At 43.2% G+C, this 24,423-nt stretch overlaps 1 protein-coding gene across 2 annotated transcripts in view; it reads right to left on the bottom strand.

Annotated features, from left to right (window-relative positions):
- Positions 1-24,423, bottom strand: part of LOC126089609 (uncharacterized) — a 446,663-nt gene that overhangs the window by 319,209 nt on the left and 103,031 nt on the right. Inside the window, exon 1 of one of the 2 annotated variants that reach the window (XM_049906924.1) lies at positions 14,628-14,858. The exons of the other annotated variant lie outside the window; for it this stretch is intronic. Within the exon in view, the coding sequence (XP_049762881.1) occupies positions 14,628-14,641 (14 nt within the window). The 5' untranslated portion in view covers positions 14,642-14,858. Of the gene's footprint in view, positions 1-14,627; positions 14,859-24,423 lie in introns of those variants that run through there. 2 annotated transcript variants of the gene reach the window in all.

The raw sequence follows: 24,423 nt of genomic DNA on the forward strand, positions 1-24,423 counted from the left end.
AGGAGGGGAAGGGAAAGGAAATGCAGCCCGGGAGAGAAAGAAGGCTGCAATGGCTCGGGGCCCCGTGCTCGCCACACACGTATCCACAAAAGAGTTGTGGACCCCCTGGGGGGACGAGGGGTTGGAGGTGGATATCTCTTCTGAACAGCACGTTGCAAGCCATCCCAGATATGCTCAATAATGTTCGTGTCTGGGAAGTCTGGTGGCCAGCGGAAGTGTCTGAAATCAGAAGAGTGTTCCTGGAACCAATCTGTAGCAGTTCTGGACTTGTGGGGTGTCGCATTATGCTGCTGAAACTGCCTGTTGGACAGCGGAATGGACATGAATGGATGCAGGATGTTTACGTACGTATCACCTGTCGGAGTCGTATCTACGTGAATGAGGGTGCCTGTATCACTCCAACAGCACGCGCCCCACACCATTACAGAGTACGCGAAAGAACTTTCCCCCCTTCTAACAGCCGTGTACCGCAAGTCTCTAGAGGAACGGAAGGTTCCAAATGATGGCAAAGAGCACAGGTAGTCCCAGTCTTCAAGAAGGGTCGTCGAGCAGATGCGCAAAACTATAGACCTATATCTCTGACGTCGATCTGTTGTAGAATTTTAGAACATGTTTTTTGCTCGAGTATCATGTCGTTTTTGGAAACCCAGAATCTACTATGTAGGAATCAACATGGAGTCCGGAAACAGCGATCTTGTGAGACCCAACTCGCTTTATTTGTTCATGAGACCCAGAAAATATTAGATACAGGCTCCCAGGTAGATGCTATTTTTCTTGACTTCCGGAAGGCGTTCAATACAGTTCCGCACTGTCGCCTGATAAAGTAATAGCCTACGGAATATCTTACCAGCTGTGTGGCTGGATTGAAGAGTTTTTAGCAAACAGAATACAGCATGTTGTTATCAATGGAGAGACGTCTACAGACAAAGTAGCCTCTGGCGTGCCACAGGGGAGTGTTATGGGACCATTACTTTTCACAATATATATAAATGACCTAGTAGACAGTGTCGGAAGTTCCATGCGGCTTTTCGCGGATGATGCTGTAGTATACAGAGAAGTTGCAGCATTAGAAAATTGTAGCGAAATGCAGGAAGATCTGCAGCGGATAGGCACTTGGTGCAGGGAGTGGCAACTGACCCTTAACATAGACAAATGTAATGTATTGCGAATACATAGAAAGAAGGATCCTTTATTGTATGATTATATGATAGCGGAACGAACACTGGTAGCAGTTACTTCTGTAAAATATCTGGGAGTATGCGTGCGGAACGATTTGAAGTGGAATGATCATATAAAATTAATTGTTGGTAAGGCGGGTACCAGGTTGAGATTCATTGGGAGAGTCCTTAGAAAATGTAGTCCATCAACAAAGGAGGTGGCTTACAGAACACTAGTTCGACCTATACTTGAGTATTGCTCATCAGTGTGGGATCCGTACCAGATCGGGTTGACGGAGGAGATAGAGAAGATCCAAAGAAGAGCGGCGCGTTTCGTCACAGGGTTATTTGGTAACCGTGATAGCGTTACGGAGATGTTTAACAAACTCAAGTGGCAGACTCTGCAAGAGGCGCTCTGCATCACGGTGTAGTTTGCTCGCCAGGTTTCGAGAGGGAGCGTTTGTGGATGAGGTATCGAATATATTGCTTCCCCCTACTTATATCTCCCGAGGAGATCACGAATGTAAAATTAGAGAGATTAGAGCGCGCACGGAGGCTTTCAGACAGTCGTTCTTCCCGCGAACCATACGCGACTGGAACAGGAAAGGGAGGTAATGACAGTGGCACGTAAAGTGCCCTCCGCCACACACCGTTGGGTGGCTTGCGGAGTATGAATGTAGATGTAGATGTACAGTGCCTCCACCAGCTTGAACAGTCTCCTGCTGACATGCAGGTCCATGGATTCATTGGGTTATCTCCATACCCATGAACGTCCATCCGCTCGATACAATTTGAAAAGAGACTCGTCGGACCAGGCAACAGGTTTCCAGTCAACAGTCCAATGTCGGTGTCGACGAGCCCAGGCGAGGCGTAAAGCGTTGTGCCACGCAGTCATCAAGGGCACATGAGTGTGCCTTCGGCTCCAAAAGCCCATATCGATAAAGTTTCGCTGAATGGTTCAACACTGACATTTGTTGATGGCCCAGCATTGAAATCTGCAGCAATTTGCGGAAGGGTTGCACTTCCGTCACGTTGAACGGTTCACTTCAGTCGTCGTCGGTCCCGTTCTTGCAGAATCTTTTTCCGGCCACAGCGACGTTTGAGATTTGAAGTTTTACCGGATTCCTGATATTCACGGTACACTCGTGAAATGGTCGCACGGGAAAATCGTCATTTCATCGCTACTTCGGAGATGCTGTGTCCCATCGCTCGTGCCCCGACTGTAACATCACGTTCAAATTCATTAAAATCTTGAAAACCTCCCACGGTAGCAACGGTAACCGATCTAACAATTACATCACACACTTTTTGTCTTATATAGGCATTGCCGACCGCAGTGCCATATTCTGCCTGTTTACATATCCCTGTATTTGAATACGCATGCCTATACCACTTTCTTTGGCGCTTCAGTGTATGTTCACTTCGAGTTTTAATCTCACTCTTTTCTGACGTATAGATTGAGTAGCAGGGACAAAGGACTACATCCCTGTAGTAAAGAACATTACATAAAATACAAAATATGACACCCATTACTTCATTTGAAAACTGTTGAATAGGTGTTCCTGAAAAAATTGTTTGACTTTGTCAACGCTATAACAAATCATACGTCGTAATCGGTTAAGCAACAGAGCAGAATTTTCTTGATATGACAGCAGTTAACCACGTATGTGTTAAATTTTCTGAGAAATCAACCAGCGTTTCATCAGATTCGTACGCAATGAAATGTTTACGATTTTGCGCAAACAGGGGACGCTTTCCAGGCAATCCGCGATAGACTAGGTTGTTATCAGAAGACGTATGGGCACCAATGATTTATCACGAGGAAGTACAGTCGGAAGACGTTTATCAGTAACGCCAAGCCGCACTCTTCCAGCAATCACCCTCTTCTGCGGAACGGATCTTCCTGATATCGTTACAACGACCTCTTATGAACTGTCAATATGTCACTTTTCCTTGCAAACGTCATATTTTTCGCAGATGTATCACTACGTTATCTTTGATGCGGCGTTTCGGGGCAACTTTTTTGACAGATGCGACAAATAAATTTACGCAACAGAAAGTAAGACTCAGTTCTTAATAACGGCTACACACACACACACACACACACACACACACACACACTCACAAACACAAACAAACTATCGCGCGCGCGCGCGCGCGCGCGCGCGCACACACACGCACGCACGCCCGTTAAGCACACAGCGAAACGTAATTAATAAACCCACTACAGTAATATTATTGTCCAATCAGCAACGGACGCCATGCAACTGTTAGCACTTCTAAGGTTAACTATCTCAACCAATGGCTTTATGGGAAGACATACGGAAGGGCTGGTCTCCAACGTCCATAGCAAACAGAGTGAAGAGGCCAAATTTTGCAACCCTCTTGGGCATATTTATTTGACGACTGAAGAATGATATTGATTGGAGACTTGAGATCTCTCTTACCACGTGATCAATCACGCAAATTCAGATGCATTAACAAGGAACCAGTTGAGTGCGAGGTCGTAAAAAGGTCAACAATGTTTACGGCATTCGATGCCCCACATGCTGTCTACCATGCAACCGCAATATTGGCTGCTAATGGCAACAGCAGTGGGACTAGAGGTATCCAATAGTGAGCACAGCATGAGGTTACGGAGCGTAGTATATCTGTTTAATCGACGAGCAACTCACAACAGTGCTACAGTGCTAGTGGTGTTGATACGAAGTAGAGCATTGGCAACGATAAACAAAGCAAACATAGCATTAGATCTACAACCGTTGCCGAAGTTGTCAGAAAGGAACCTGTATGGAATTTCACACAGTCAGATGAGATATTAGCGTTTTTGTAAGATGAGTCAATGGAACGTGTGTTGTCGTACACGCTCGACTGTGCGGACAATGTACCTGAGTACAATGATGACGATACGTACAAGTGAAAGTGATACTGAAACAGGTGCCGAGGCATGTAGTTAATCTTTCCTGTCGGACAGGGAGCCAAAAAAAATGGTTCAAATGGCTCTGAGCACTATGGGACTTAACATCTGAGGTCATCAGTCCCCTAGAACTTAGAACTACTTAAACCTAACTAACTTAAGGACATCACACACATCCATGCCCGAGGCAGATTCGAACCTGCGACCGCAGCAGCCGTGTGGTTCCGGACTGAAGCGCCTAGAGCCGCTCGGCCACCGCGGCCGGCTATAGGGAGCCACAAACCCCGTCTCCAGTTAAACGTAGTAAAGAATAATCGCAGTCCAAGGAGCGGGTACTAAACATAATTACGTAGATGGAAGATCATCCGCAGAATAGTAGAAAAACAATTATGAACAGATTTCGCATTAGTTCCTAGCAATATGATCGTGTACTGAGGATATTCAACGGAAAACAAGGTACACTTGTTACAAAAACTGGTGTTAGCGCGTTTCGGGGATGCTCGATACAATTTATATGATGTGCCTGATAGTGACCTACATTGTGCACGCCGACCGCGGTGGCCACGCGGTTTAGGCGCTGCAGTCCGGAACCGCGCGACTGCTACGGTCGCAGGTTCGAATCCTGCCTCGGGCATGGATGTGTGTGATGTCCTCTGGTTAGTTAGGTTTAAGTAGTTCTAAGTTCTAGGGGACTGATGACCTCAGATGTTAAGTCCCATAGTGCTCAGAGCCATTGAACATTGTGCACTTCAAACTGCATGCTACATAGATTACTGTCGGGCACTTATTTCGTATTTCATCATGCATGATAGCCGCATCGAAAGCAACATATGAAGAAGATGCTAATCAAATACGTCTCACACAAAGAATTAACAAAACCTTACTGCACACTTCCGAAGAAGACGCGTTTGAGCGTCACATAGTTACATAATCACAGAGAACGGCTTACATTTGTTAAGCTTCGTACGGCATTGCATGAAGCCAAATTTTTGAACGCTGCAATTCACCATTGCGACTGGGTTACCACCGTCTGGCCTCGGCAGCTGGAGACTTTTTTTTATCTTTAATTCTTTCATCATACTGTTATTTTTTACACAACATTCTTTTTTCGTTTGGAATCTGCTTGTGTCATCCATAATCTGCAGCCACGGCACTGTTGGGCCTTCAAGGCCTGTTCAGAATATTTTTTTTTTTTTTTGTTAAGTGCCAGCGAAGACTTCTCATCGGTTGGTACCCTGGCAGCTCGTGTAGCTCAGTGTGAGGTAGGTTTCAGTTAACCGCTGATAGCGAGAAATTACTTTTAGCCCTGAAACTGAGTTTTTTCTGCCTTGACTTTGCTCGTAACGGTTAACTTTGATCGCCGTGAACAATGTGATCGTCATTTTAGTTCTGCCGCAGATTGTAGACCGCCGTTTTCTCGATATATTGCACATCACGAGGTTGTGGTTAGCTTAGGTCACGAGTTTAAATTCAGGGCTACATAACGCGTCGTTTGCCGCAATTCAGTCATTGGTCACTTAAAATCAGCAGTGGACAGACCTTATCGCATTTTCGACACACCTCGCGGCGGACACTGCCAACATTGTTCCGCATTATACATTAACAGCATTTATGAAGTGACCCCTTTCCCCATGAAACATGGACCTTGGCGTTGGTGGGGAGGCTTGCGTGCCTCAGCGATACAGATAGCGGTACCGTAGGTTCAACCACAACGAAGGGGTATCTTTTGAGAGGCCAGACAAACGTGTGGTTCCTTAAGAGGGGCAGCAGCCTTTTCAGTAGTTGCAGCGGCAAGTATGGATGACTGACTGACCTGGCCTTTTAACATTAACCAAAACGGCCTTTCTGTGCTGGTACTGCGAACGGCTGAAAGCAAGAGGAAACTACAGCCGTAATTTTTCCCAAGGGCATGCAGCATTACTTTATGGTTAAATGATGATGGCGTCCTCTTGTGTAAAATATTCCGGAGGTAAAATAGTCCCCCTTTCGGATCTCCGGGGGGGGGGGGGGGGGGGGGGGACTACTCAAGAGGACGTCTTTGACAGGAGAAAGGAAACTGGCGTTCTACGCATCGGAGCGTGGAATGTCAGATCCCTTAATCGGGCAGGTGGGTTAGAAAATTTAAAAAGGGATATGGATAGGTTAAAGTTAGGCATAGTGGGAATTAGTAAAGTTCGGTGGCAGGAGAAACAAGACTTTTGGTCAGGTGAATATAGGGTTATAAATACAAAATCAAATAGGGGTAATGCAGGAGCAGGTTTAATAACGAATGAAAAAATAGGAGTGCGGGTAAGCTACTACAAACGGCATAGTGAACGCATTATTATGGCCAAGATAGATACGAAGCCCACGCCTACCACAGTAGTACAAGTCTATATGCCAACTAGTTTCGCAGATGACGAAGAAAAATGTGTGTGAAATCCTATGGGACTTCACAGCCAAGGTCATCAGTCCCTAAGCTTACACACTACTTAACGTAAACTATCCTAAGGACAAACACATACACCCATACCCGAAGGAGGACTCGATCCTCCGCCGGGATCAGCCGCAGAGTCCATGACTGCAGCGCCCTAGACCGCTCGGCTAGATGACGAAGAGATTGATGAAATGTATGATGATATAAAAGAAATTATTCAGTTAGTGAAGGGAGACGAAAATTTAATAGTTATGGGAGACTGGAATTCGATAGTAGGGAAAGGAAGAGAATGAAACGTAGTAGGTGAACATGGATTGGGGGTAAGAAATGAAAGAGGAAGCCGCCTGGCAGAATTTTGCACAGAGCATAACTTAATCATAGCCAACACTTGGTTCAAGAATCATAAAAGAAGGTTGTATACCTGGAAGAATCCTGGAGATACTGACAGGTTTCAGATAGATTATATAATGGTAAGACAGAGATTTAGGAAGCATTTTTTTTAAATTGTAAGAGATTTCCAGGGGCAGATGTGGACTCTGACCACAATCTATTGGTTATGAACTGTAGATTAAAACTGAAGAAACTGCAAAAAGGTGGGAATTCAAGGAGATGGGACCTGGATAAACCGGCAGAACCAGAGGTTGTAGAGAGTTTCAGGGAGACCAGTAGGGAACGATTGACAAGAATGGGGGAAAGAAATACAGTAGAAGAAGAATGGGTAGCTTTAAGGGATGAAATAGTGAAGGCAGCAGAGGATCAGGTAGGTAAAAAGACGAGAGTTAGAAGAAATCCTTGGCTAACAGAAGATATTTAATTTAATTGATGAAAGGAGAAAATACAAAAATACAGTAAGTGAAGCAGGCAAAAAGGAATACAAACGTCTCAAAACTGAGTTAGACAGGAAGTGCTAAATAGCTAAATGGGGTTGGCTAGAGGACAAATGTAATGATGTAGAGGCATGTATCACTGGGGTAAGATAGATACTGCATACAGGAAAATTAATGAGACCTTTGGAGAAAAGAGAGCCACTTGTATGAACATCAAGAGCTCAGATGGAAACCCAGTTCTAAGCAAAGAAGGGAAAGCAGAAAGGTGGAAGGAGTATATAGAGGGTCTATACAAGGGCGATGTACTTGAGTACAATATTATGGAAATGGAAGAGGATGTAGATGAAGATGAAATGGGATATGTGATACTGCGTGAAGAGTTTGACAGAGAACTGAAAGACCTAATCCGAAACAAGGCCCCAGGAGTAGACAACATCCAATTACAACTACTGACAGCCTTGGGAGAGCCAGCCCTGACAAGACTCTACCATCTGGTAAGCAAGACGTACGAGACAAGCGAAATACCATCAGACTTCAAGAAGAATATAATAATTGCAATCCCAAAGAAAGCAGGTGTTGACATGTGAAAATTACCGAACCATCAGTTTAATGAGTCACGGGTGCAAAATACTAACACGAATTCTTTACAGACGAATGGAAAAACTGGTAGAAGCCGACCTCTGGGAACATCAGTTTGGATCCGTAGAAATGTTGGAACACGTGAGGCAATACTGACCCTACAACTTATCTTAGAAGTTAGATTAAGAAAAGGCAAACCTACGTGTCTAGCATTTGTAGACTTAAAGAAAGCTTTTGACAATGTTGACTGGAATACGCTTTCAAGTTCTGAAGGTGACAGGGGTAAAATACAGGGAGAGAGAGGCTGTTTACAATCTGTATAGAAACCAGATGGCAGTTGTAAGAGTCGAGGGGCATTAAAGCGGAGCAGAAGTTGGGAAGGGAGTGAGGCAAGGTTGTAGCCTATCCCTGATGTTATTCCATCTGTATACTGAGCAAGCAGTGAAGGAAACAAAAGGAAAATTCGGAGTAGGTATTAAAATCCATGGAGAATAAATGAAAACTGAGGTTCGCCGATGTCATTGTAATTCTATCAGAGACAGCAAAGGACTTGGAAGAGCCGTTGAACAGAATGAACAGTGTCTTGAGAGGAGGATATAAGATGAACATCAACAAAAGCAAAATGAGGATAATGGAATGTAGTCAAATCAGATGATGCTGAGGGAATTAGATTAGGAAATGAGACGCTTAAAGTAGTAAATGAGTTTTGCTATTTGGGGAGCAAAATAACTGACGATGGTCGAAGTAGAGAGGATATAAAATGTAGACTGGGAATGGCAAGGTAAGCGTTTCTGAAAAAGAGAAATTTGTTAACATCGCGTATAGATGTGTCAGGAAATCGTTTCTGAAAGTACTTGTATGGACTGTGGTCATGTATGGAAGTGAAACGTGGACAATAAATAGTTTAGACAAGAAGGGAATAGAAGCTTTCGGAATGTGGTGCTACAGAAGAATGTTGACGATTAGATCGATAGATCACATAACTAATGAAGAGGTACTGAATAGAATTGGAGAGAAGAGAAATTTGTGGCACAACTTGAGTAGAAGAAGGGATTGGTTGGTAGGACATGTTCTGAGGCATCAAGGGATCACCAATATAGTATTGGAGGGCAGCGTGGAGGGTAAAAACCGTAGAGGGAGACCAAGAGATGAATACACAAAGCAGATTCAGAAGGATGTAGGTTGCAGTAGGTACTGGGAGGTGAAGAAGCTTGCACAGGTCAAACCAGTCTCTGGACTGAAGACCACAACAACAACATGAAGTGACCCGCTGTGTTTGTGTGTCGCCTATAACCGAGCGGTGACAGACATCAGCAACTATCAAATAAATCTGAACGGACTATAGTGAACAAAAAATGGTTCAAATGGCTCTGAGCACTATGGGACTTAACACCTATGGTCATCAGTCCCCTAGAACTTAGAACTACTTAAACCTAACTAACCTAAGGACATCACACAACACCCAGTCATCACGAGGTATTGAAGACGGAGGCTAAAATGCGTACCTGAATATCTGTGAATACTAATGTATCTTCGCTACTGTGAAACATTAATGAAGACGTGCTCATACCACTCAAAGTGTGCATTTTAAAGCCCATGTGTACCAGACTGTTTTGCTTGGAATGATCTTGCATTTCGTATTACTATTGACCGTTTCCCCCTGAGCTACCCTGCGTAGGTTTGACTGTGCAGTGGCCTGGAGAAGAATATATGCGTTGTTATATAACATCTACAGGGCTGAAGACACCGACATTTTGTTCTCGCTGGTTTTCCACACTTTTAAACGTGCATTCTACGTATTTCTATCCTGTACGCAGCTGCCTTACCTTACATCTTAAAAGTAGTTATACCGTTTCTTTCGCAGTAACAGAGCTCAATTACTCTATTCCGGAAAGTAACCACATTGTAAGTAGCATTTCGTAGGACAAGTCGTTCTTTTACATTTTCGCTTCATTATCTTCTCATAATCTCATTCCCGTTTCTTAATCACATGCGTCATAAATAATGTTCTGTATAAAATCTGTGAAGCTATCAACGTTTGTGTCAAGTGTATTTAAAAGGAAAGCAGGCACAGCTTATGGCCGTGATAAGAGTAAGACGATGACAGTGAAGTAGCCACTGATGTACGTCTAATAAATCTTCTATGGACTAACAGTTAACAGTATGTAGTGTGTGACACCTTGTTTTGCTACTTCATTTGACGTCTCATTTCAGTGGTAATGACCCACAAAGAAAAATTCACAAAATATTCTCCAGTAATTATGACAGCATCTTATAGGCAATACGACATTCCACGTTGTATTACAATATGGTTATCTAAATTACGAGGACTGTGCGTAAAGTCGGGCACGAAATTTTCTCTCATCAAATAGCATTCTACGTAAATAAGAAACACACAATTGTGTATTAGTTACATGAAAAAGTTTGATGTGATTGTCACTGAAGTAAGTCCAACCTTAAATCATATCAAAGTCGAATGTGGACTCAGCAGACGAAAACAATTCAGGGTACGCACAAGGCTTTTGTCAGTGCAGTGGTGGGTTAAACTGCTTTACTAGACGTTAATATCAGCGGATACGGATAAGGAACTTGCGGATGCGGTGCTGACATCACTATTTCCGGACTGCGCTGTCCTGTAGGCAGACTGGACCTGTGCTTATAATGGCGCATCTTCAGTAGTGTTCGATTTCCGACCCCCCCCCCCCCCCCCTAGTCTTGGTTGTAGTGACAGACTGCTCTGTACCGTAGCCAAGTTCTATAGTAAATTGAATAGTAACAATTTGGTTTCAGAATGAAATTTTCTCTGCAGCGGAGTGTGGGCTGATACGAAACTACCTCTCAGATTATAACTGTGTGAAGGACCTAGACCCGAACTCGCGACCTTTCGCCTTTCGGGCACAAGTGCTGTATTGACTGGCCTACGCAAGCACGACTCCTACCTTCGCAGGCGAGCTTCTGTGATGTCTTTTCTGAAGGCAGGAGACGAGGTACTGACGAAGTAGAACTGTGAGGGCGGGTCGTGTGTTGTGCTTGGGCAGATCAGTCGATAGAGCACGCCCGCGAGAGGCAAAAGGGTCCCGGTCCGGCACACAGTTTTAATCTGGCAGGACGTGTCAACAATTTGGTTGGGAGTTGGCAAAGGCAACGAATATGAAAGCCATAAAAGGTTTCTGGTAACAGACAAGCTGTGCTACAGGTCAGTGTTTACTTCTGTGCCATCTTTAAACGAACTTTGCCACATATAACGCACTTATAAAAACAAACTACAAGGTAAGTTTTTGAGGTGTTGGGGTTTTGGTTTTCTTTTTCGTAGTTCTAGGTGTTGGTTTTTCGTATCAGTAGTTATAGTTGACCTATATAAGTAAAGGAAAATGACCTTTCCTATTTTCGTATTTTTATATGTAGTTATAGGTGTTTTGGTACCGCCAGTTGTGTTCAAGGGAAATGTCTGATTCCAATTTCTGTAGTTTTTGCTTTAGGCGTTGGTTTTTTTGGTATAGTCAGCTGCCGTTAACCTATATGGGCCAAGCGAAGTGTCCGCTTCGCGTAGATTTTGTAATTATTGTTTTTGTCGTCTTGTGTTTTGGGATCGTGTTTTTTTTTAGTGCTATATTTAGCTTTTTCCCTCCACAAAACCCCCAATTTCCCGCGGTTGTCCCGTTAGTTTGATTGTATTTTTGGAGGGAGATGTTATTGTCTTATTTATAAATATTTTCGTGTTTATTGCCGTGTGTACGTAGTGATATCATAGGCGCCATATTGGAGACGCTTAGAATAGTCATTTCCACCATATTGATGACGTCATGGGTCAAAGCAGACGGGTGGAATCGGACACTTCCGTATTCCCGTTCTTGCGAAACAGCGATCGAAAGATTAGAATAAAAGTTTGTAAATAAATAAGCTGTAGGATAGCATGAAAGTTTTTGAAATTCATTAATCAGGTGGTCGGTTTCGATCGTGGTACGGTCACCATCAGTCCATTAAAACTCCATGGTGATGGCTGGCGAGAATGGTGAATAGCAGCCCACAATGCAGCACCGATAAACACTGCTCAACAGTGTTTTTATTTAGAAACTTTTATTATTAGATTATTGTTGTATTCACCTCTGGCACGTTAAAAGTGGGGATACTGTCAAGTTGTTACATTTAAATGTCCTCCGCCCCCCCCCCCCCCCCCCGTTTCCCATCAAATCACAGAACCGAACCCAGGATTCATGCCTCATTTAGTATCACATAATATACAACAAACAATAGTACCAAAAAATATTTTAGCTCTTTTAATTGTCGCAAATGAAAAACTCAGCGCACAATGAACTATCTAACAGACTGCTAGTTCCTCCAGCTGAAGCACAGTTCAAAGCTCGAAGTGTCGTGATCGGCAGCCACAGATGGTTGCAATGGCCAGAGGACTCTGGCATTGGCTGACTGCGTTCTTTACCTCCCGCATGAGCCGTACCCCACTACATTCGTCGTATCTGTCAAACTCCAAAACAAATTTTCAGGCATTTCTGTTCAAGGAAATTAGGAGTTGACACAGTCAGGGAGGAACATCTCTAGTAAATAAATATCTACGACCGACCGAAGGGCAGTGACAGGCCCAGCAATTTGTCTGTAGCCGTAGAAATGACTTCTTTTTTGAGTCCTCAGCCTTCTGATTTATTTTCGTAGGTTACTGCGACCAGAGTCAGTTGCCATAAAAGATTTCTTGGTATGGTACCGCGCAACATTGTAAAAACCATTACTGGTAAAACCAACGTCTCACCCAGGTGACAGTGGCCTTCTTGTGGTCTCCCCTGGCATCCCCTCCCCCCCTTCCTCCTGTAGTTTATTAGTTCGTGTATGTACAAAATATGCATCACAACACTTAAGGAGCCTTTTCATTATGTTATACGTATTTTTTGGGCTAGTTATAATAATAGTGGCCCATTCTGAAATCTTGTCTGTGGTAAAATATTTATCTATAGCGTCGCCCGAGGTCTAGGTTAGGTAGCGATAATTTGGTTGAGCGTTGACCAGGCCAACGAATGTGAATGCAAAATAAAGATTGTGGTATCAGACTGATCTGCAGCTACGCATATTTAACTCGCGTTGTCATACTTGACGCACATTATAGTTGTGAAAGTTATGTAGTGGATTCACCTGGCACGACAGCCGAACGACTCCTGCTAAATCCCCGAGTTGATTTATCGCGAAACGATAATCTGCTTAGCGCTGTACTGAAACACACTTCTATTCAATCTGGATTTGGTGCTATTGCGTCCGTAATGGGATGCAGTTCAATCTAGGAGTGTATTTCACTCACCTTGATGGAATTAAAGACAAGGTTTCCCACGTACTGGTAGCATATTTGCCCGCTGATAACTCTCTTCCCGACACTTGATCACAGCAAACAATGCGGAAAATGATGCGTTTTAGAGAGTTTATTGAAACGATAAACTGGACAAGGACTCGAGCGCCGAACCTTGCAAGGGAAGGATTCAAATTCCGATCAGGTACACATCTTCAATCTGTAAGTATCAAAACGTGCACACATTGCAGAATAATATTCAATCACGTAAGCAACTATTTGAAAAACGGAAATATTAACAAGAAGGGAAAGACTATGTTCTCCAGAATTTTTAAGAAGTGTTTCCTCTTTTGCTCAGCCAGGCATAAGAGCAGTTTTGTGAAGCAACGTTGGTAAGAGTTTGCAGGGTAATTTTTCTCGAGGAAAAGACACTAAATGTAAATGTTATGGTGAAGGCTGTCAACACTGGGTGATTTCTGGTCTGTCATGTGATGTTTACGTGAGAACAGTGGGGAAAGGTTTGGTGGTATTCTTGACGTTTAGCACATTTCTCACACTTTCATGCAATTTTGTATTGCAAGCGTCATTTCCGATAATCTTTCTAACGGCATTCATATCTCTCTAGGAAGTGGTTTATTTAGAAATGCTATATTTGCTTCATGATCCCATGGATAACTATGTAGAACATATGTAATTTAATAACTGTTTGTAACTTTCATTTGCTTTCGGCAGGAAATCTTGACATGCAATCTATCGTACTTTTTCTGTAATCATGATTAAACACTATATACGACAAAGTTTTCATTTCCAAAACTTTCTCGCTTAGATTTCTTAGTACAGTGGGTATATAACGGTAGCTACAATTAAAACACAACCTTTCCGTTCTCTTCACAGTATTTTCAATTTTCATTTCAAAACTTTTCCCATAAATCTTCATGTCAATCTTGGAAAAAAAGGGAGACTAATTATTACTGATGGTTATCACAGTGGCGCCGACAGTATGTACGTTGTGTTAAGACTGCCCATAAAAAATGCACATTTTCAGTGGTAAACCGCTTTGCCGGGTAGATAAGGATACAAGGGGAGCTTATCCTTATGAGCGTACACCACTTGAAACGTAATTCTAAACTTCGCAATTATTCGTTCTACTAACTTCTTCCTTCAGGTGGGACTGCGTTTCACCACTGTACACAAAAATGCATTTATGATATTGATATCTTAAGTAGCTTTTTCCACAGTCTTCAGTTTTCGTAAAGCTTATTAAAATATAAAATAAACCTATTAAAACAAATCGTTATGAAGTACGTCCGTGCATATGAAGTTTCTTTGTGAAGTAATCAATTTTCACTTTTTACTGCTGAAGTCCCAGTTGTAAGATATATATCATCGAAGCACTGGCGGAATATAAGAGTCATTATTGCTCAAATGATAGAACTCTACTTACCTTGAGCTGGCCATTGCGTAACTCGGCGATCGCTAGTGCGGTTCTTGTAAACAACACCGATGAATTTTACTTCTCTTCTCTGCACTAAACTATGGACGTTTCACGACTGCGGTGGAATGTGTGTCACTCGTGAAAAGTCGATCAAAAACGTTACACGACAGAAGCAGCGCGAGCACGAGCCTTAGTCCCCGAGCACCATTACCGAACTTGACCGCAGCCTTCCGCGCAGAGCACCAGCCGCACTTTGCGGGTACTTGGCGCGCGTGTTTCCTTGAGGCGCCGAGTCACGCGAGGGGGAGATGGCTAGCCGCAAAGCAAGTGGCTAGCGCGCACGTGACGTCACAAGGGCTTTTTCCCCGCTTCGCGACCTGCAGGTGGGGATGGCCACAACAAATACGGCCAAGGCCGTAGGCTATTTGTGCTGTACTCTGTGAACAACAATGGACTGACTGCAACATTCAAGTACACCAACAGCTATGAATGAAGCATTTCTCATGTCTGAGATTAATACCTCTGATAACAAAATCAAAACAATTTGAAATATTATTACAAGGGAGACAGGACAACCAAGAGTACAGGATGACAGCATCACCATCAAAGCGAATGGAAACTTGATAAACAACAAGCCGGGAGTCGAAAACACTTTAAATAATCATTTTTTAAATGTTGTAGAGAAAATAGGATCTAAATGTTCATCGGAAGAAGCAAGGCAGTTAATGGAAGATGCCGATACATTCGAAATTCCACCCACCTCTCCATCTGAAATTAGGAAGATAATAAACTCTCTCAAGAATAAAAACTCACATGGGATTGATGGCATTTCGAGCAGGATAATAAAAGCTTATTCCCAAGAGATAAGTGGGATTCTTAGCCACATATGTAATAGCTCTCTGAAGCAGGGTATTTTCCCAGATAGACTGAAGTATGCCATTGTTATACCACTGCATAAAAAAGGGGATACGTTTGATGTCAACAACTACCGCCCAATCTCTCCTCTGACTGCCTTATCCAAAATTCTTGAAAAAATAATGTATTGTAGAGGAGTTTCACACCTCTGTAAAAATAAAGTTTTAACAAAATGTCAGTTTGGTTTCCAGAAGGGTTTTTCAATGGTAAATACTATATATACTTTCACTAATGAAATATTAAATGCTCTGAGTAACCGGAAGTCACCCGTTGGGATTTTTTGTATCTATCAAAGGCTTTCGATTGTGTAAATCATGGAATACTTCTAGATAAGCTCAAGTGTTGTGGTAAGAATGGGACAGTGCTCAAATGGTTTAAATCATACCTAACTGGAAGAGTGCAGAAAGTTGAAATAAACAGTTCACATAATATCCAAAAAACTGGTGATTTCTCAGACTAGGGAACAATCAAGAATGGGGTGCCGCAAGGTTCGGTCTTGGGTCCTCTGCTGTTCTTAATATATATTAATGACTTGCCATTCTATATTCACGAAGATGCTAAGCTGGTACTTTTTGCCGGTGATAAAAGTATAGCTATCACACCCGACAGACAAGAATTAACTGTTGAAATTGTAAACAATGTTTTTCAGAAAATCATTAAGTGCTTCTCTGCAAATGGGCTCTCATTAAACTTGGACAAAACACAGTATATACAGTTCCACACAGTAAATGGAATCACCCCATTAATAAATATAGACATCGATCAGAAGTCGGTAGCTAAGGTAGAATATTCAAAATTTCTAGGTTTATGCATTGATGAGGGGTTGAACTGGAAAAAACACACTGAGGATCTGCTGAAACGTTTGAGTTCAGCTACTTATGTTATTAGGGTCATTGCAAATTTTGGCGACATACATCTGAGTAAATTAGCTTACCACGCATATTTTCACTCCCTGCTTTCGTATGGCATCATATTCTGGGGTAACTCATCATTGAGTAAAAGAGTGTTCATTGCACAAAAGCGTGTAATCAGAATAATTGCTGGAGCTCATCCAAGATCATCCTGCAGACACTTATTTAAAGAGCTAGAAATCTTCACTGTAGCCTCACAATATATATATTCACTTATGAAATTTGTTATTAACAATCCGAACGAATTCAAAAGTAATAGCAGTGTAGATGGCTACAACACTAGGAGAAAGGATGATTTTCACTACTCAAGGTTAAATCTAACTTTGGCTCAGAAGGGGGTAAATAATGCTGCCACAAAAGTCTTTGGTGACTTACCTAATAGCATCAAAAGTCTGATAGATAGCCATATAGCATTTAAAAGGAAATTAAAAGAATTTCTTAATGACAACTCCTTCTACTCATCAGATGAATTTTTGGATATAGTAAGTGGGTAATTTCCCAACATAAAAAAAAATTGAGTGTCATGGAATATTTTGTCTAATGTAATATCTTGTATAGATACCGTTTATTAACCTGACACGTTCCACATCATTACGAAGTGTCGTATTCATGATCTATGGAACAAGTACTAATCTAATCTCTTCTAAACTAATCTGATTATCCCTTACAAACTGAGAATGCGGCTGAGTCTGAGTGAAAAAATTTCTGGCAAAAATGTAACGTAACGAGAAAAACGTAACTCTCGCAATACTAGGGAGTGGGTAAGAGAGGTATTTTGTGCTCTTCTTTTGAAAATGTTGTAATCTACTGATGTATTTTAAATTATAAAATTTTGAAAAAAATTTCTTCTTAGTGATATCTTATCCTATATTCCGTAATTGTTGTAAGTTATTCCGTATAACATACTTCAAAAATTTAAGTCGTAGTAGTGAATGTGACTTTTTGCAACAAATGTCATATCCGTATTTTCAGGCTTAGGACTCTTCTTACGCTTAAAGTTTTGAACTTGGCTGCGATGTCAGCGACCGCTTACAAAGTAAAATTAAAGCAATAACTGCCCTCGGCAGTCAGGGTTCACACTTTATTAATAATTATAATACAAAGTAATATCTCCAGTTACATTTTCAGCAAGTACACCAAGTCCTTTCATCCATACATGAATTTTTTCCTCATTACTAACTTCTCTACAGGAGCGTGTATACAATGTAAATGGCGTGTTACTATAAACATAGCTAGGTCTACTTTGGGTCTTCGGATCAATACCACAATGCCGCGTCTTGTAGACGATGACATCTCGGCCGGCCGGGGTGGCCGTGCGGTTCTAGGCGCTACAGTCTGGAACCGAGCGACCACTACAGTCGCAGGTTCGAATCCTGCCTCGGCCATGGATGTGTATGATGTCCTTAGGTTAGTTATGTTTAATTAGTTCTAAGTTCTAGGCGACTGATGACCTCAGAAGTTAAGTCGCATAGTGCTCAGAGCCACTTGAACCATTTTTTGATGACATATCGATCGGCGAAAGATTCCAGTCCACGAAGAGAGGCGTTTTCACAGCGAACGATAGCTAGGGTAAACCAACCACTACCAGAATTTCCTGAAGCGACATCCAGAGTAAAATTAACCCTGCAGCCACGGAAGAATATAGGTCCATTTAATATAACTGCTTGTAATATAACTATTGGTATTGATTCGAAGACCCAAAGTAGACCTAGTAACATGCCATTTACATTGAATACACGCTCCTGTAGAAAAGTTAGTAATTATGAAAAAATTCATGTATGGATGAAAGGACTTGGTGTACTTGCTGAAAATGATCCTTTCACCAAGGTTTCGGCAACTACTAAGAGTGCCTTCATCAGAAGTAAAACACTCAAACTGGCATGTCACGTATAAAATAAATATCAAGCGATAAAGCTTTAGTCGCAAAACTTTAAAATAAAAAACATAGAAGGCAAGCCACTATGGGCTGCTCACACATGTCGAACTTCGATAGCATCAGATACAGATCCCACAGCGCAAATACTCCATAAGAGGGCGGACAAGCATAATGTAAGCAGACTCTTTAATAGACCTGTTACATTTTTAAGTTTTCTGCCAATATATCGCGGTGTTTTGTTTGATTTCTCCATAATATTACCTGTGTGATCGTTCCAACTTAAGTTATTCGTAATTGTAATACCTAAATATTTAGATGAGCCTTTAGATTTGTGTGATTTATCGTGTAAGGCCGGTAAAACACTATCATGTTTCTTTGTCAAATCTGTTATGTCAAAGAAATGTGATGTGTAATGGGGGAACTTTATTGAATCTCGCCTTTCGTCGAAGAAGTATGATCAAATCTAGAGCCTCGCCGTAGATTTGATCATAAAAGTCATTCGTCTTATGCTCGCTGCAATGTGAAATGTAACCGTTTAGAGCGCTGGCATAGCTACAGCTATTTGACGTCTGTAGTGAGTTTGTAAACATGACTGCAAAGTTTGAGTGGTGTGTTCCTTCGGCGCTTTTTATAACACTCTTGCTTCGACAGGGGTGGGGGAGTGAGCAAGGGGTACAATGCATGCTATTAATTGTGCGCTGATGGGCCGGTAGGATGTGTTGTGAGCGACTTCAAATCCACAATTGCAGCTACAGCCCTCCATCTCTACATCTGGAAACGACTAGGCAGCCTTTCAGCAAGCCGGAATAGAGGAAGCTTCTTAGTTCTTCGTCCTAGTTTGTCTACACTCCTGGAAATTGAAATAAGAACACCGTGAATTCATTGTCCCAGGAAGGGGAAACTTTATTGACACATTCCTGGGGTCAGATACATCACATGATCACACTGACAGAACCACAGGCACATAGACACAGGCAACAGAGCATGCACAATGTCGGCACTAGTACAGTGTATATCCACCTTTCGCAGCAATGCAGGCTGCTATTCTCCCATGGAGACGATCGTAGAGATGCTGGATGTAGTCCTGTGGGACGGCTTGCCATGCCATTTCCACCTGGCACCTCAGTTGGACCAGCGTTCGTGCTGGACGTGCAGACCGCGTGCGACGACGCTTCATCCAGTCCCAAACATGCTCAATGGGGGACAGATCCGGAGATCTTGCTGGCCAGGGTAGTTGACTTACACCTTCTAGAGCACGTTGGGTGGCACGGGATACATGCGGACGTGCATTGTCCTGTTGGAACAGCAAGTTCCCTTGCCGGTCTAGGAATGGTAGAACGATGGGTTCGATGACGGTTTGGATGTACCGTACACTATTCAGTGTCCCCTCGACGATCACCAGTGGTGTACGGCCAGTGTAGGAGATCGCTCCCCACACCATGATGCCGGGTGTTGGCCCTGTGTGCCTCGGTCGTATGCAGTCCTGATTGTGGCGCTCACCTGCACGGCGCCAAACACGCATACGACCATCATTGGCACCAAGGCAGAAGCGACTCTCATCGCTGAAGACGACACGTCTCCATTCGTCCCTCCATTCACGCCTGTCGCGACACCACTGGAGGCGGGCTGCACGATGTTGGGGCGTGAGCGGAAGACGGCCTAACGGTGTGCGGGACCGTAGCCCAGCTTCATGGAGACGGTCGCGAATGGTCCTCGCCGATACCCCAGGAGCAACAGTGTCCCTAATTTGCTGGGAAGTGGCGGTGCGGTCCCCTACGGCACTGCGTAGGATCCTACGGTCTTGGCGTGCATCCGTGCGTCGCTGCGGTCCGGTCCCAGGTCGACGGGCACGTGCACCTTCCGCCGACCACTGGCGACAACATCGATGTACTGTGGAGACCTCACGCCCCACGTGTTGAGCAATGCGGCGGTACGTCCACCCGGCCTCCCGCATGCCCACTATACGCCCTCGCTCAAAGTCCGTCAACTGCACATACGGTTCACGTCCACGGTGTCGCGGCATGCTACCAGTGTTAAAGACTGCGATGGAGCTCCGTATGCCACGGCAAACTGGCTGACACTGACGGCGGCGGTGCACAAATGCTGCGCAGCTAGCGCCATTCGACGGCCAACAACGCGGTTCCTGGTGTGACCGCTGTGCCGTGAGTGTGATCATTGCTTGTACAGCCCTCTCGCAGTGTCCGGAGCAAGTATGGTGGGTCTGACACACCGGTGTCAATGTGTTCTTTTTTCCATTTCCAGGAGTGTATTTTTGAACTCTGGATGTCACACGTTAAAAAGTGCTTCATCTGTTGCATACTTCTGATTAATTTTGTAGTTGTTGGAACACTAATACAGTTAATTAAATTGCTCAAAAATAAAAATAGTTGGGCCCGCCAGGGTAGCCGAGAGCGCTAACGCGCTGCTTCCTGGACTAGGGTAGGCGCGCCGGCCCCAGGTCGAATCCGCCCGGCGGATTAACGACGAGGGCCGATGTGCCTGCCAGCCTGGATGTGGTTTTTAGGCGGTTTTCCACATCCCGCTAGGTGATTACCGGGCTGGTCCCCATGTTCCGCCTCAGTTTCATGGCTCGCAGACATCTGACCACTTTCGCCCTATTCCATGTATTACACTCGATGCAGACAGTTGCGGTACACTTATCCCATACCAGGGGGGGGGGGGGTAGGGGTGGCGGCAGGAAGGGCATCCAGCCACACCTTAATCATTAACAGGCCAAATCCGATTAACGATGGCTGACCCTTCGTAACTGTGGGACAAGGCTCAAGCGATAGAATTCAAAAATAAAAATAGTTCTTAATGCCCATATAGTGCACTAAACATTTATTTTTCTACGCACATTCCTCCTTCAGTACTTTATAAATCACTTCACATGTTTCTGGAATTATTTTGATCAATTTGCACTGTGGTATTCGAATGCTGTATAGTAAGAGGGACTAGCTCTCTCCTGTAGCAAGAAATTGCAGTGTAATGGTGAACTTGTCTTCTGCACATATAGCGTTCTGCTTTATGATACAACGAGCCACTTTACTGAGGAAGTACTGAAATGCATTTTCTTCCATTTGTAAGCCATTTATATAAGATTTGACGTCCTCTATTTGCAGCTCTCATAACAAATTTTGCTGAGTGCTTTTAATGTTTCGATGTAAAGCCAACAGTTTCACCCAAGTTTTTTTTACCGCCGGTTCTCTTCCAAATGCACACACAATGCAATAGTGGTACAAGCGACTGTGTTGCTGTTCGCCGTCTTGAACTTTGACGAAAAATATGACGCCACGTCAAAATCTTTGTTAAATAAATTTGACGACTATTTGATCATATTTCTTTGTCAAAGAAATATAATAGTATAATACCGCACTAACCGAAATTCAGCGGGTTCCTTTCATTTTTGATGCGGATAACTTCACACTTTTCATTGTTTAGAGTAGAGTCAATTGCCACTTTTTGCGCAATACAGATACCTTGTATAAATTATTTTGCAGTTCAGTTTGATTATACTTACATCAGGACGAGGAACTTAAACTTCTGTGGTTGCCTGTAGTGCACGCCAAATTGAATGCCATTGAGGTTATTTGGGAATTTTTCAAGAACAAGGGAGCAAAAGAGAACAAGAATTTTAAAATAAATGATAATCTACAGTTGTGTCACTCTGCTCTAGAAAGTGTTCCACAAAGCGTCTTAAGGAATTCATTGAGTCATGTATACAAACTTGAAAATAGTTATGCACACCCACTGTCTCGACATAGCAGTAGAAACGTTGCTGAATCGAAGCTGACGACTGCAGTAGCAGCAGCGATACCTCAGCCAGCAGCGGAAGCGATTAAGGTAGGTTTTATTTCAGTCGTCATTCGTTACTACAAAATTTATTCGAGCTAATCGTCTGTTGAAATGAACTATACAAATGTTCATTCATTGTGAGTTGCTTGCATATGGAGCATTTATTTGCAATTTCCCGTATTATTACCCACTACTCGCAACAAAACCTGGATAAGGCGATGCTGTACTGGAATGCAACCAGGAAGTTGCTGGTCTTCGATGATAAGCAGGTGTTTATGGAGCGTTACGACAGTGGCGACGCGCTGGTGTGACAACTAGGCTCCACTTCAGCCTCACATGTATTGCAGCCACTAGCACAATTGCTTTACAAACGTTTAACTAATGAACACGAGGAGTATTCATTAGCAAAGACATATGATGTAACCAACAAAAGTTCAAGCTTGACACCACTGCCTTCTGCGTCGCAGTTGCTACAACGGTACGCTCGATCGCAGCGCCTTGCGTTTGACGTTGTAGCGATGAAACGAGTAATCAGAAAATAACGAAAATCGGTCTGCAAATAGAACAAGGTTGTATCTTTAAACTATGCAAAGAAATTTTTTCTCGTAATTATGGTCTGATTTTTATGCGTACTTATAGTTGACACTCGCTGAAAAAGCTAGAAAAAGCAAGGTTTCTCTTGAATTTCAACTATATAATCATACACTAAATAAAATCAGATATTTCCACGATTCCGGAAAGGTATAACATATCGATGTTCGTAATGCAATGTAACGAGAATGTGAGCTCAAAGTAAGGGCTCAATAATTATGAAATGGAAGTATATGAGGCCCGCTGGTCGCCAAAGGTTTTCCATGCCTGGTCTATCAGTTGGAACAATCAAGGGATTCGATTTAAATGATCTGAAAAAAAATATGGAAACCATTCAAGACGAACTGGTTACGTAAACGAGCCTGACGTCTCATGAAATATAGAAAATTGTAAGTTAATGCGTATCAGCAGGAAAAACAAACCCATAAATTTTCGTGTCAGTATTAGTAGCGTGCTGCTCGACATAACCACAACTAGGCGTAGCATTGCACAGCAATATGAAATGGAACGAGCATGTAAGTACTGCAGTAGGATAGCCGAATGCTCGAATTCAGTTTAGTGGGAGAATTTTGGGAAAACGTGATTCATCTGTAAAGGAGACCGTATGTAGGGCACCAGTATGACCCACTGTTGAGTACTATTCGAATGTGTGGATCTGCATCAGGTCGGATTAAAGGAACAGATCAAAACAATTCGGGGGCGGGCTGCAAGATTTGTTATCAGAATGAGATTTTCACTCTGCAACGGAGTGTGCGCTGATGTGAAACTTCCTGGCAGTTTAAAACTGTGTGCCGGACCGAGACTCGAACTCAGGACCTTTGCCTTTCGCCTCGCCTATCCTCGCAGGAGAGCCTCTGTAAAGTTTGGAAGGTAGGAGGCGAGGTACTGGCGGAAGTACAGCTGTGAGGACGGGGCGTGAGTCGTTCTTGGGTAGCTCAGTTGGTAGAGCACTTGCCCGCGAAAGGCAAAGATCCCGAGTTCGGGTGTCGGTCCGGCACACAGTTTTAATCTGCCGGGAAGTTTCAAGATTTGTTGTCGTTAACTTGGAACAACATGCAGGTATTACGGAGTTGCATCAGGAATTCAAATGGGAATCCCTGGAGGGAAGGCAACGTTCTTTTCGAGGAACACTATTGAGGTAATTTAGAGAAACGGCATTTGAGGCCGACTGCAGAAATTATACTGCCTCCAACGTACATTTAACGCAAGGAAAGACAAACAAAAATTACGTGAAGCGAAATTTAGTGTGAGGAGGTCTATGCGAGAGGCGTTAAGTTCTATGTACTGCCTTGGAAGAAAATCCTAAGAAATTTTGGTCATATGTGAAAGCGGTAGGTGGATCAAAACAAATTATCCAGACACTCTGTGACCAAAATGATACTGAAACAGAGGATGACAGATTAAAGGCAGAAATACTAAATGTCTTTTCCAAAGCTGTTTCACAGAGGAAGACTGCACTGTGATTCCTTCTCTAGATTGTCGCACAGATGAGAAAATGGTAGATATCGAAATAGATGACAGAGGGATAGAAAAACAATTAAAATTTCTCAAAAGAGGAAAGGCCGCTGGACCTGATGGGATACCAGTTCGATTTTACACAGAGTACGCGAAGGAATTTGCCCTCCCCTCCCCCTCCCCCTCCCCTTCTTGCAGCGGTGGAAAAGGGCACAGGTCATCCCCGTCTTCAACAAGGGACGCCGAACAGATGTGCACAACT

The sequence above is a fragment of the Schistocerca cancellata genome, chromosome 1, assembly GCF_023864275.1.
Source record: "Schistocerca cancellata isolate TAMUIC-IGC-003103 chromosome 1, iqSchCanc2.1, whole genome shotgun sequence".
Taxonomy (NCBI): Eukaryota; Metazoa; Arthropoda; class Insecta; order Orthoptera; family Acrididae; genus Schistocerca; species Schistocerca cancellata.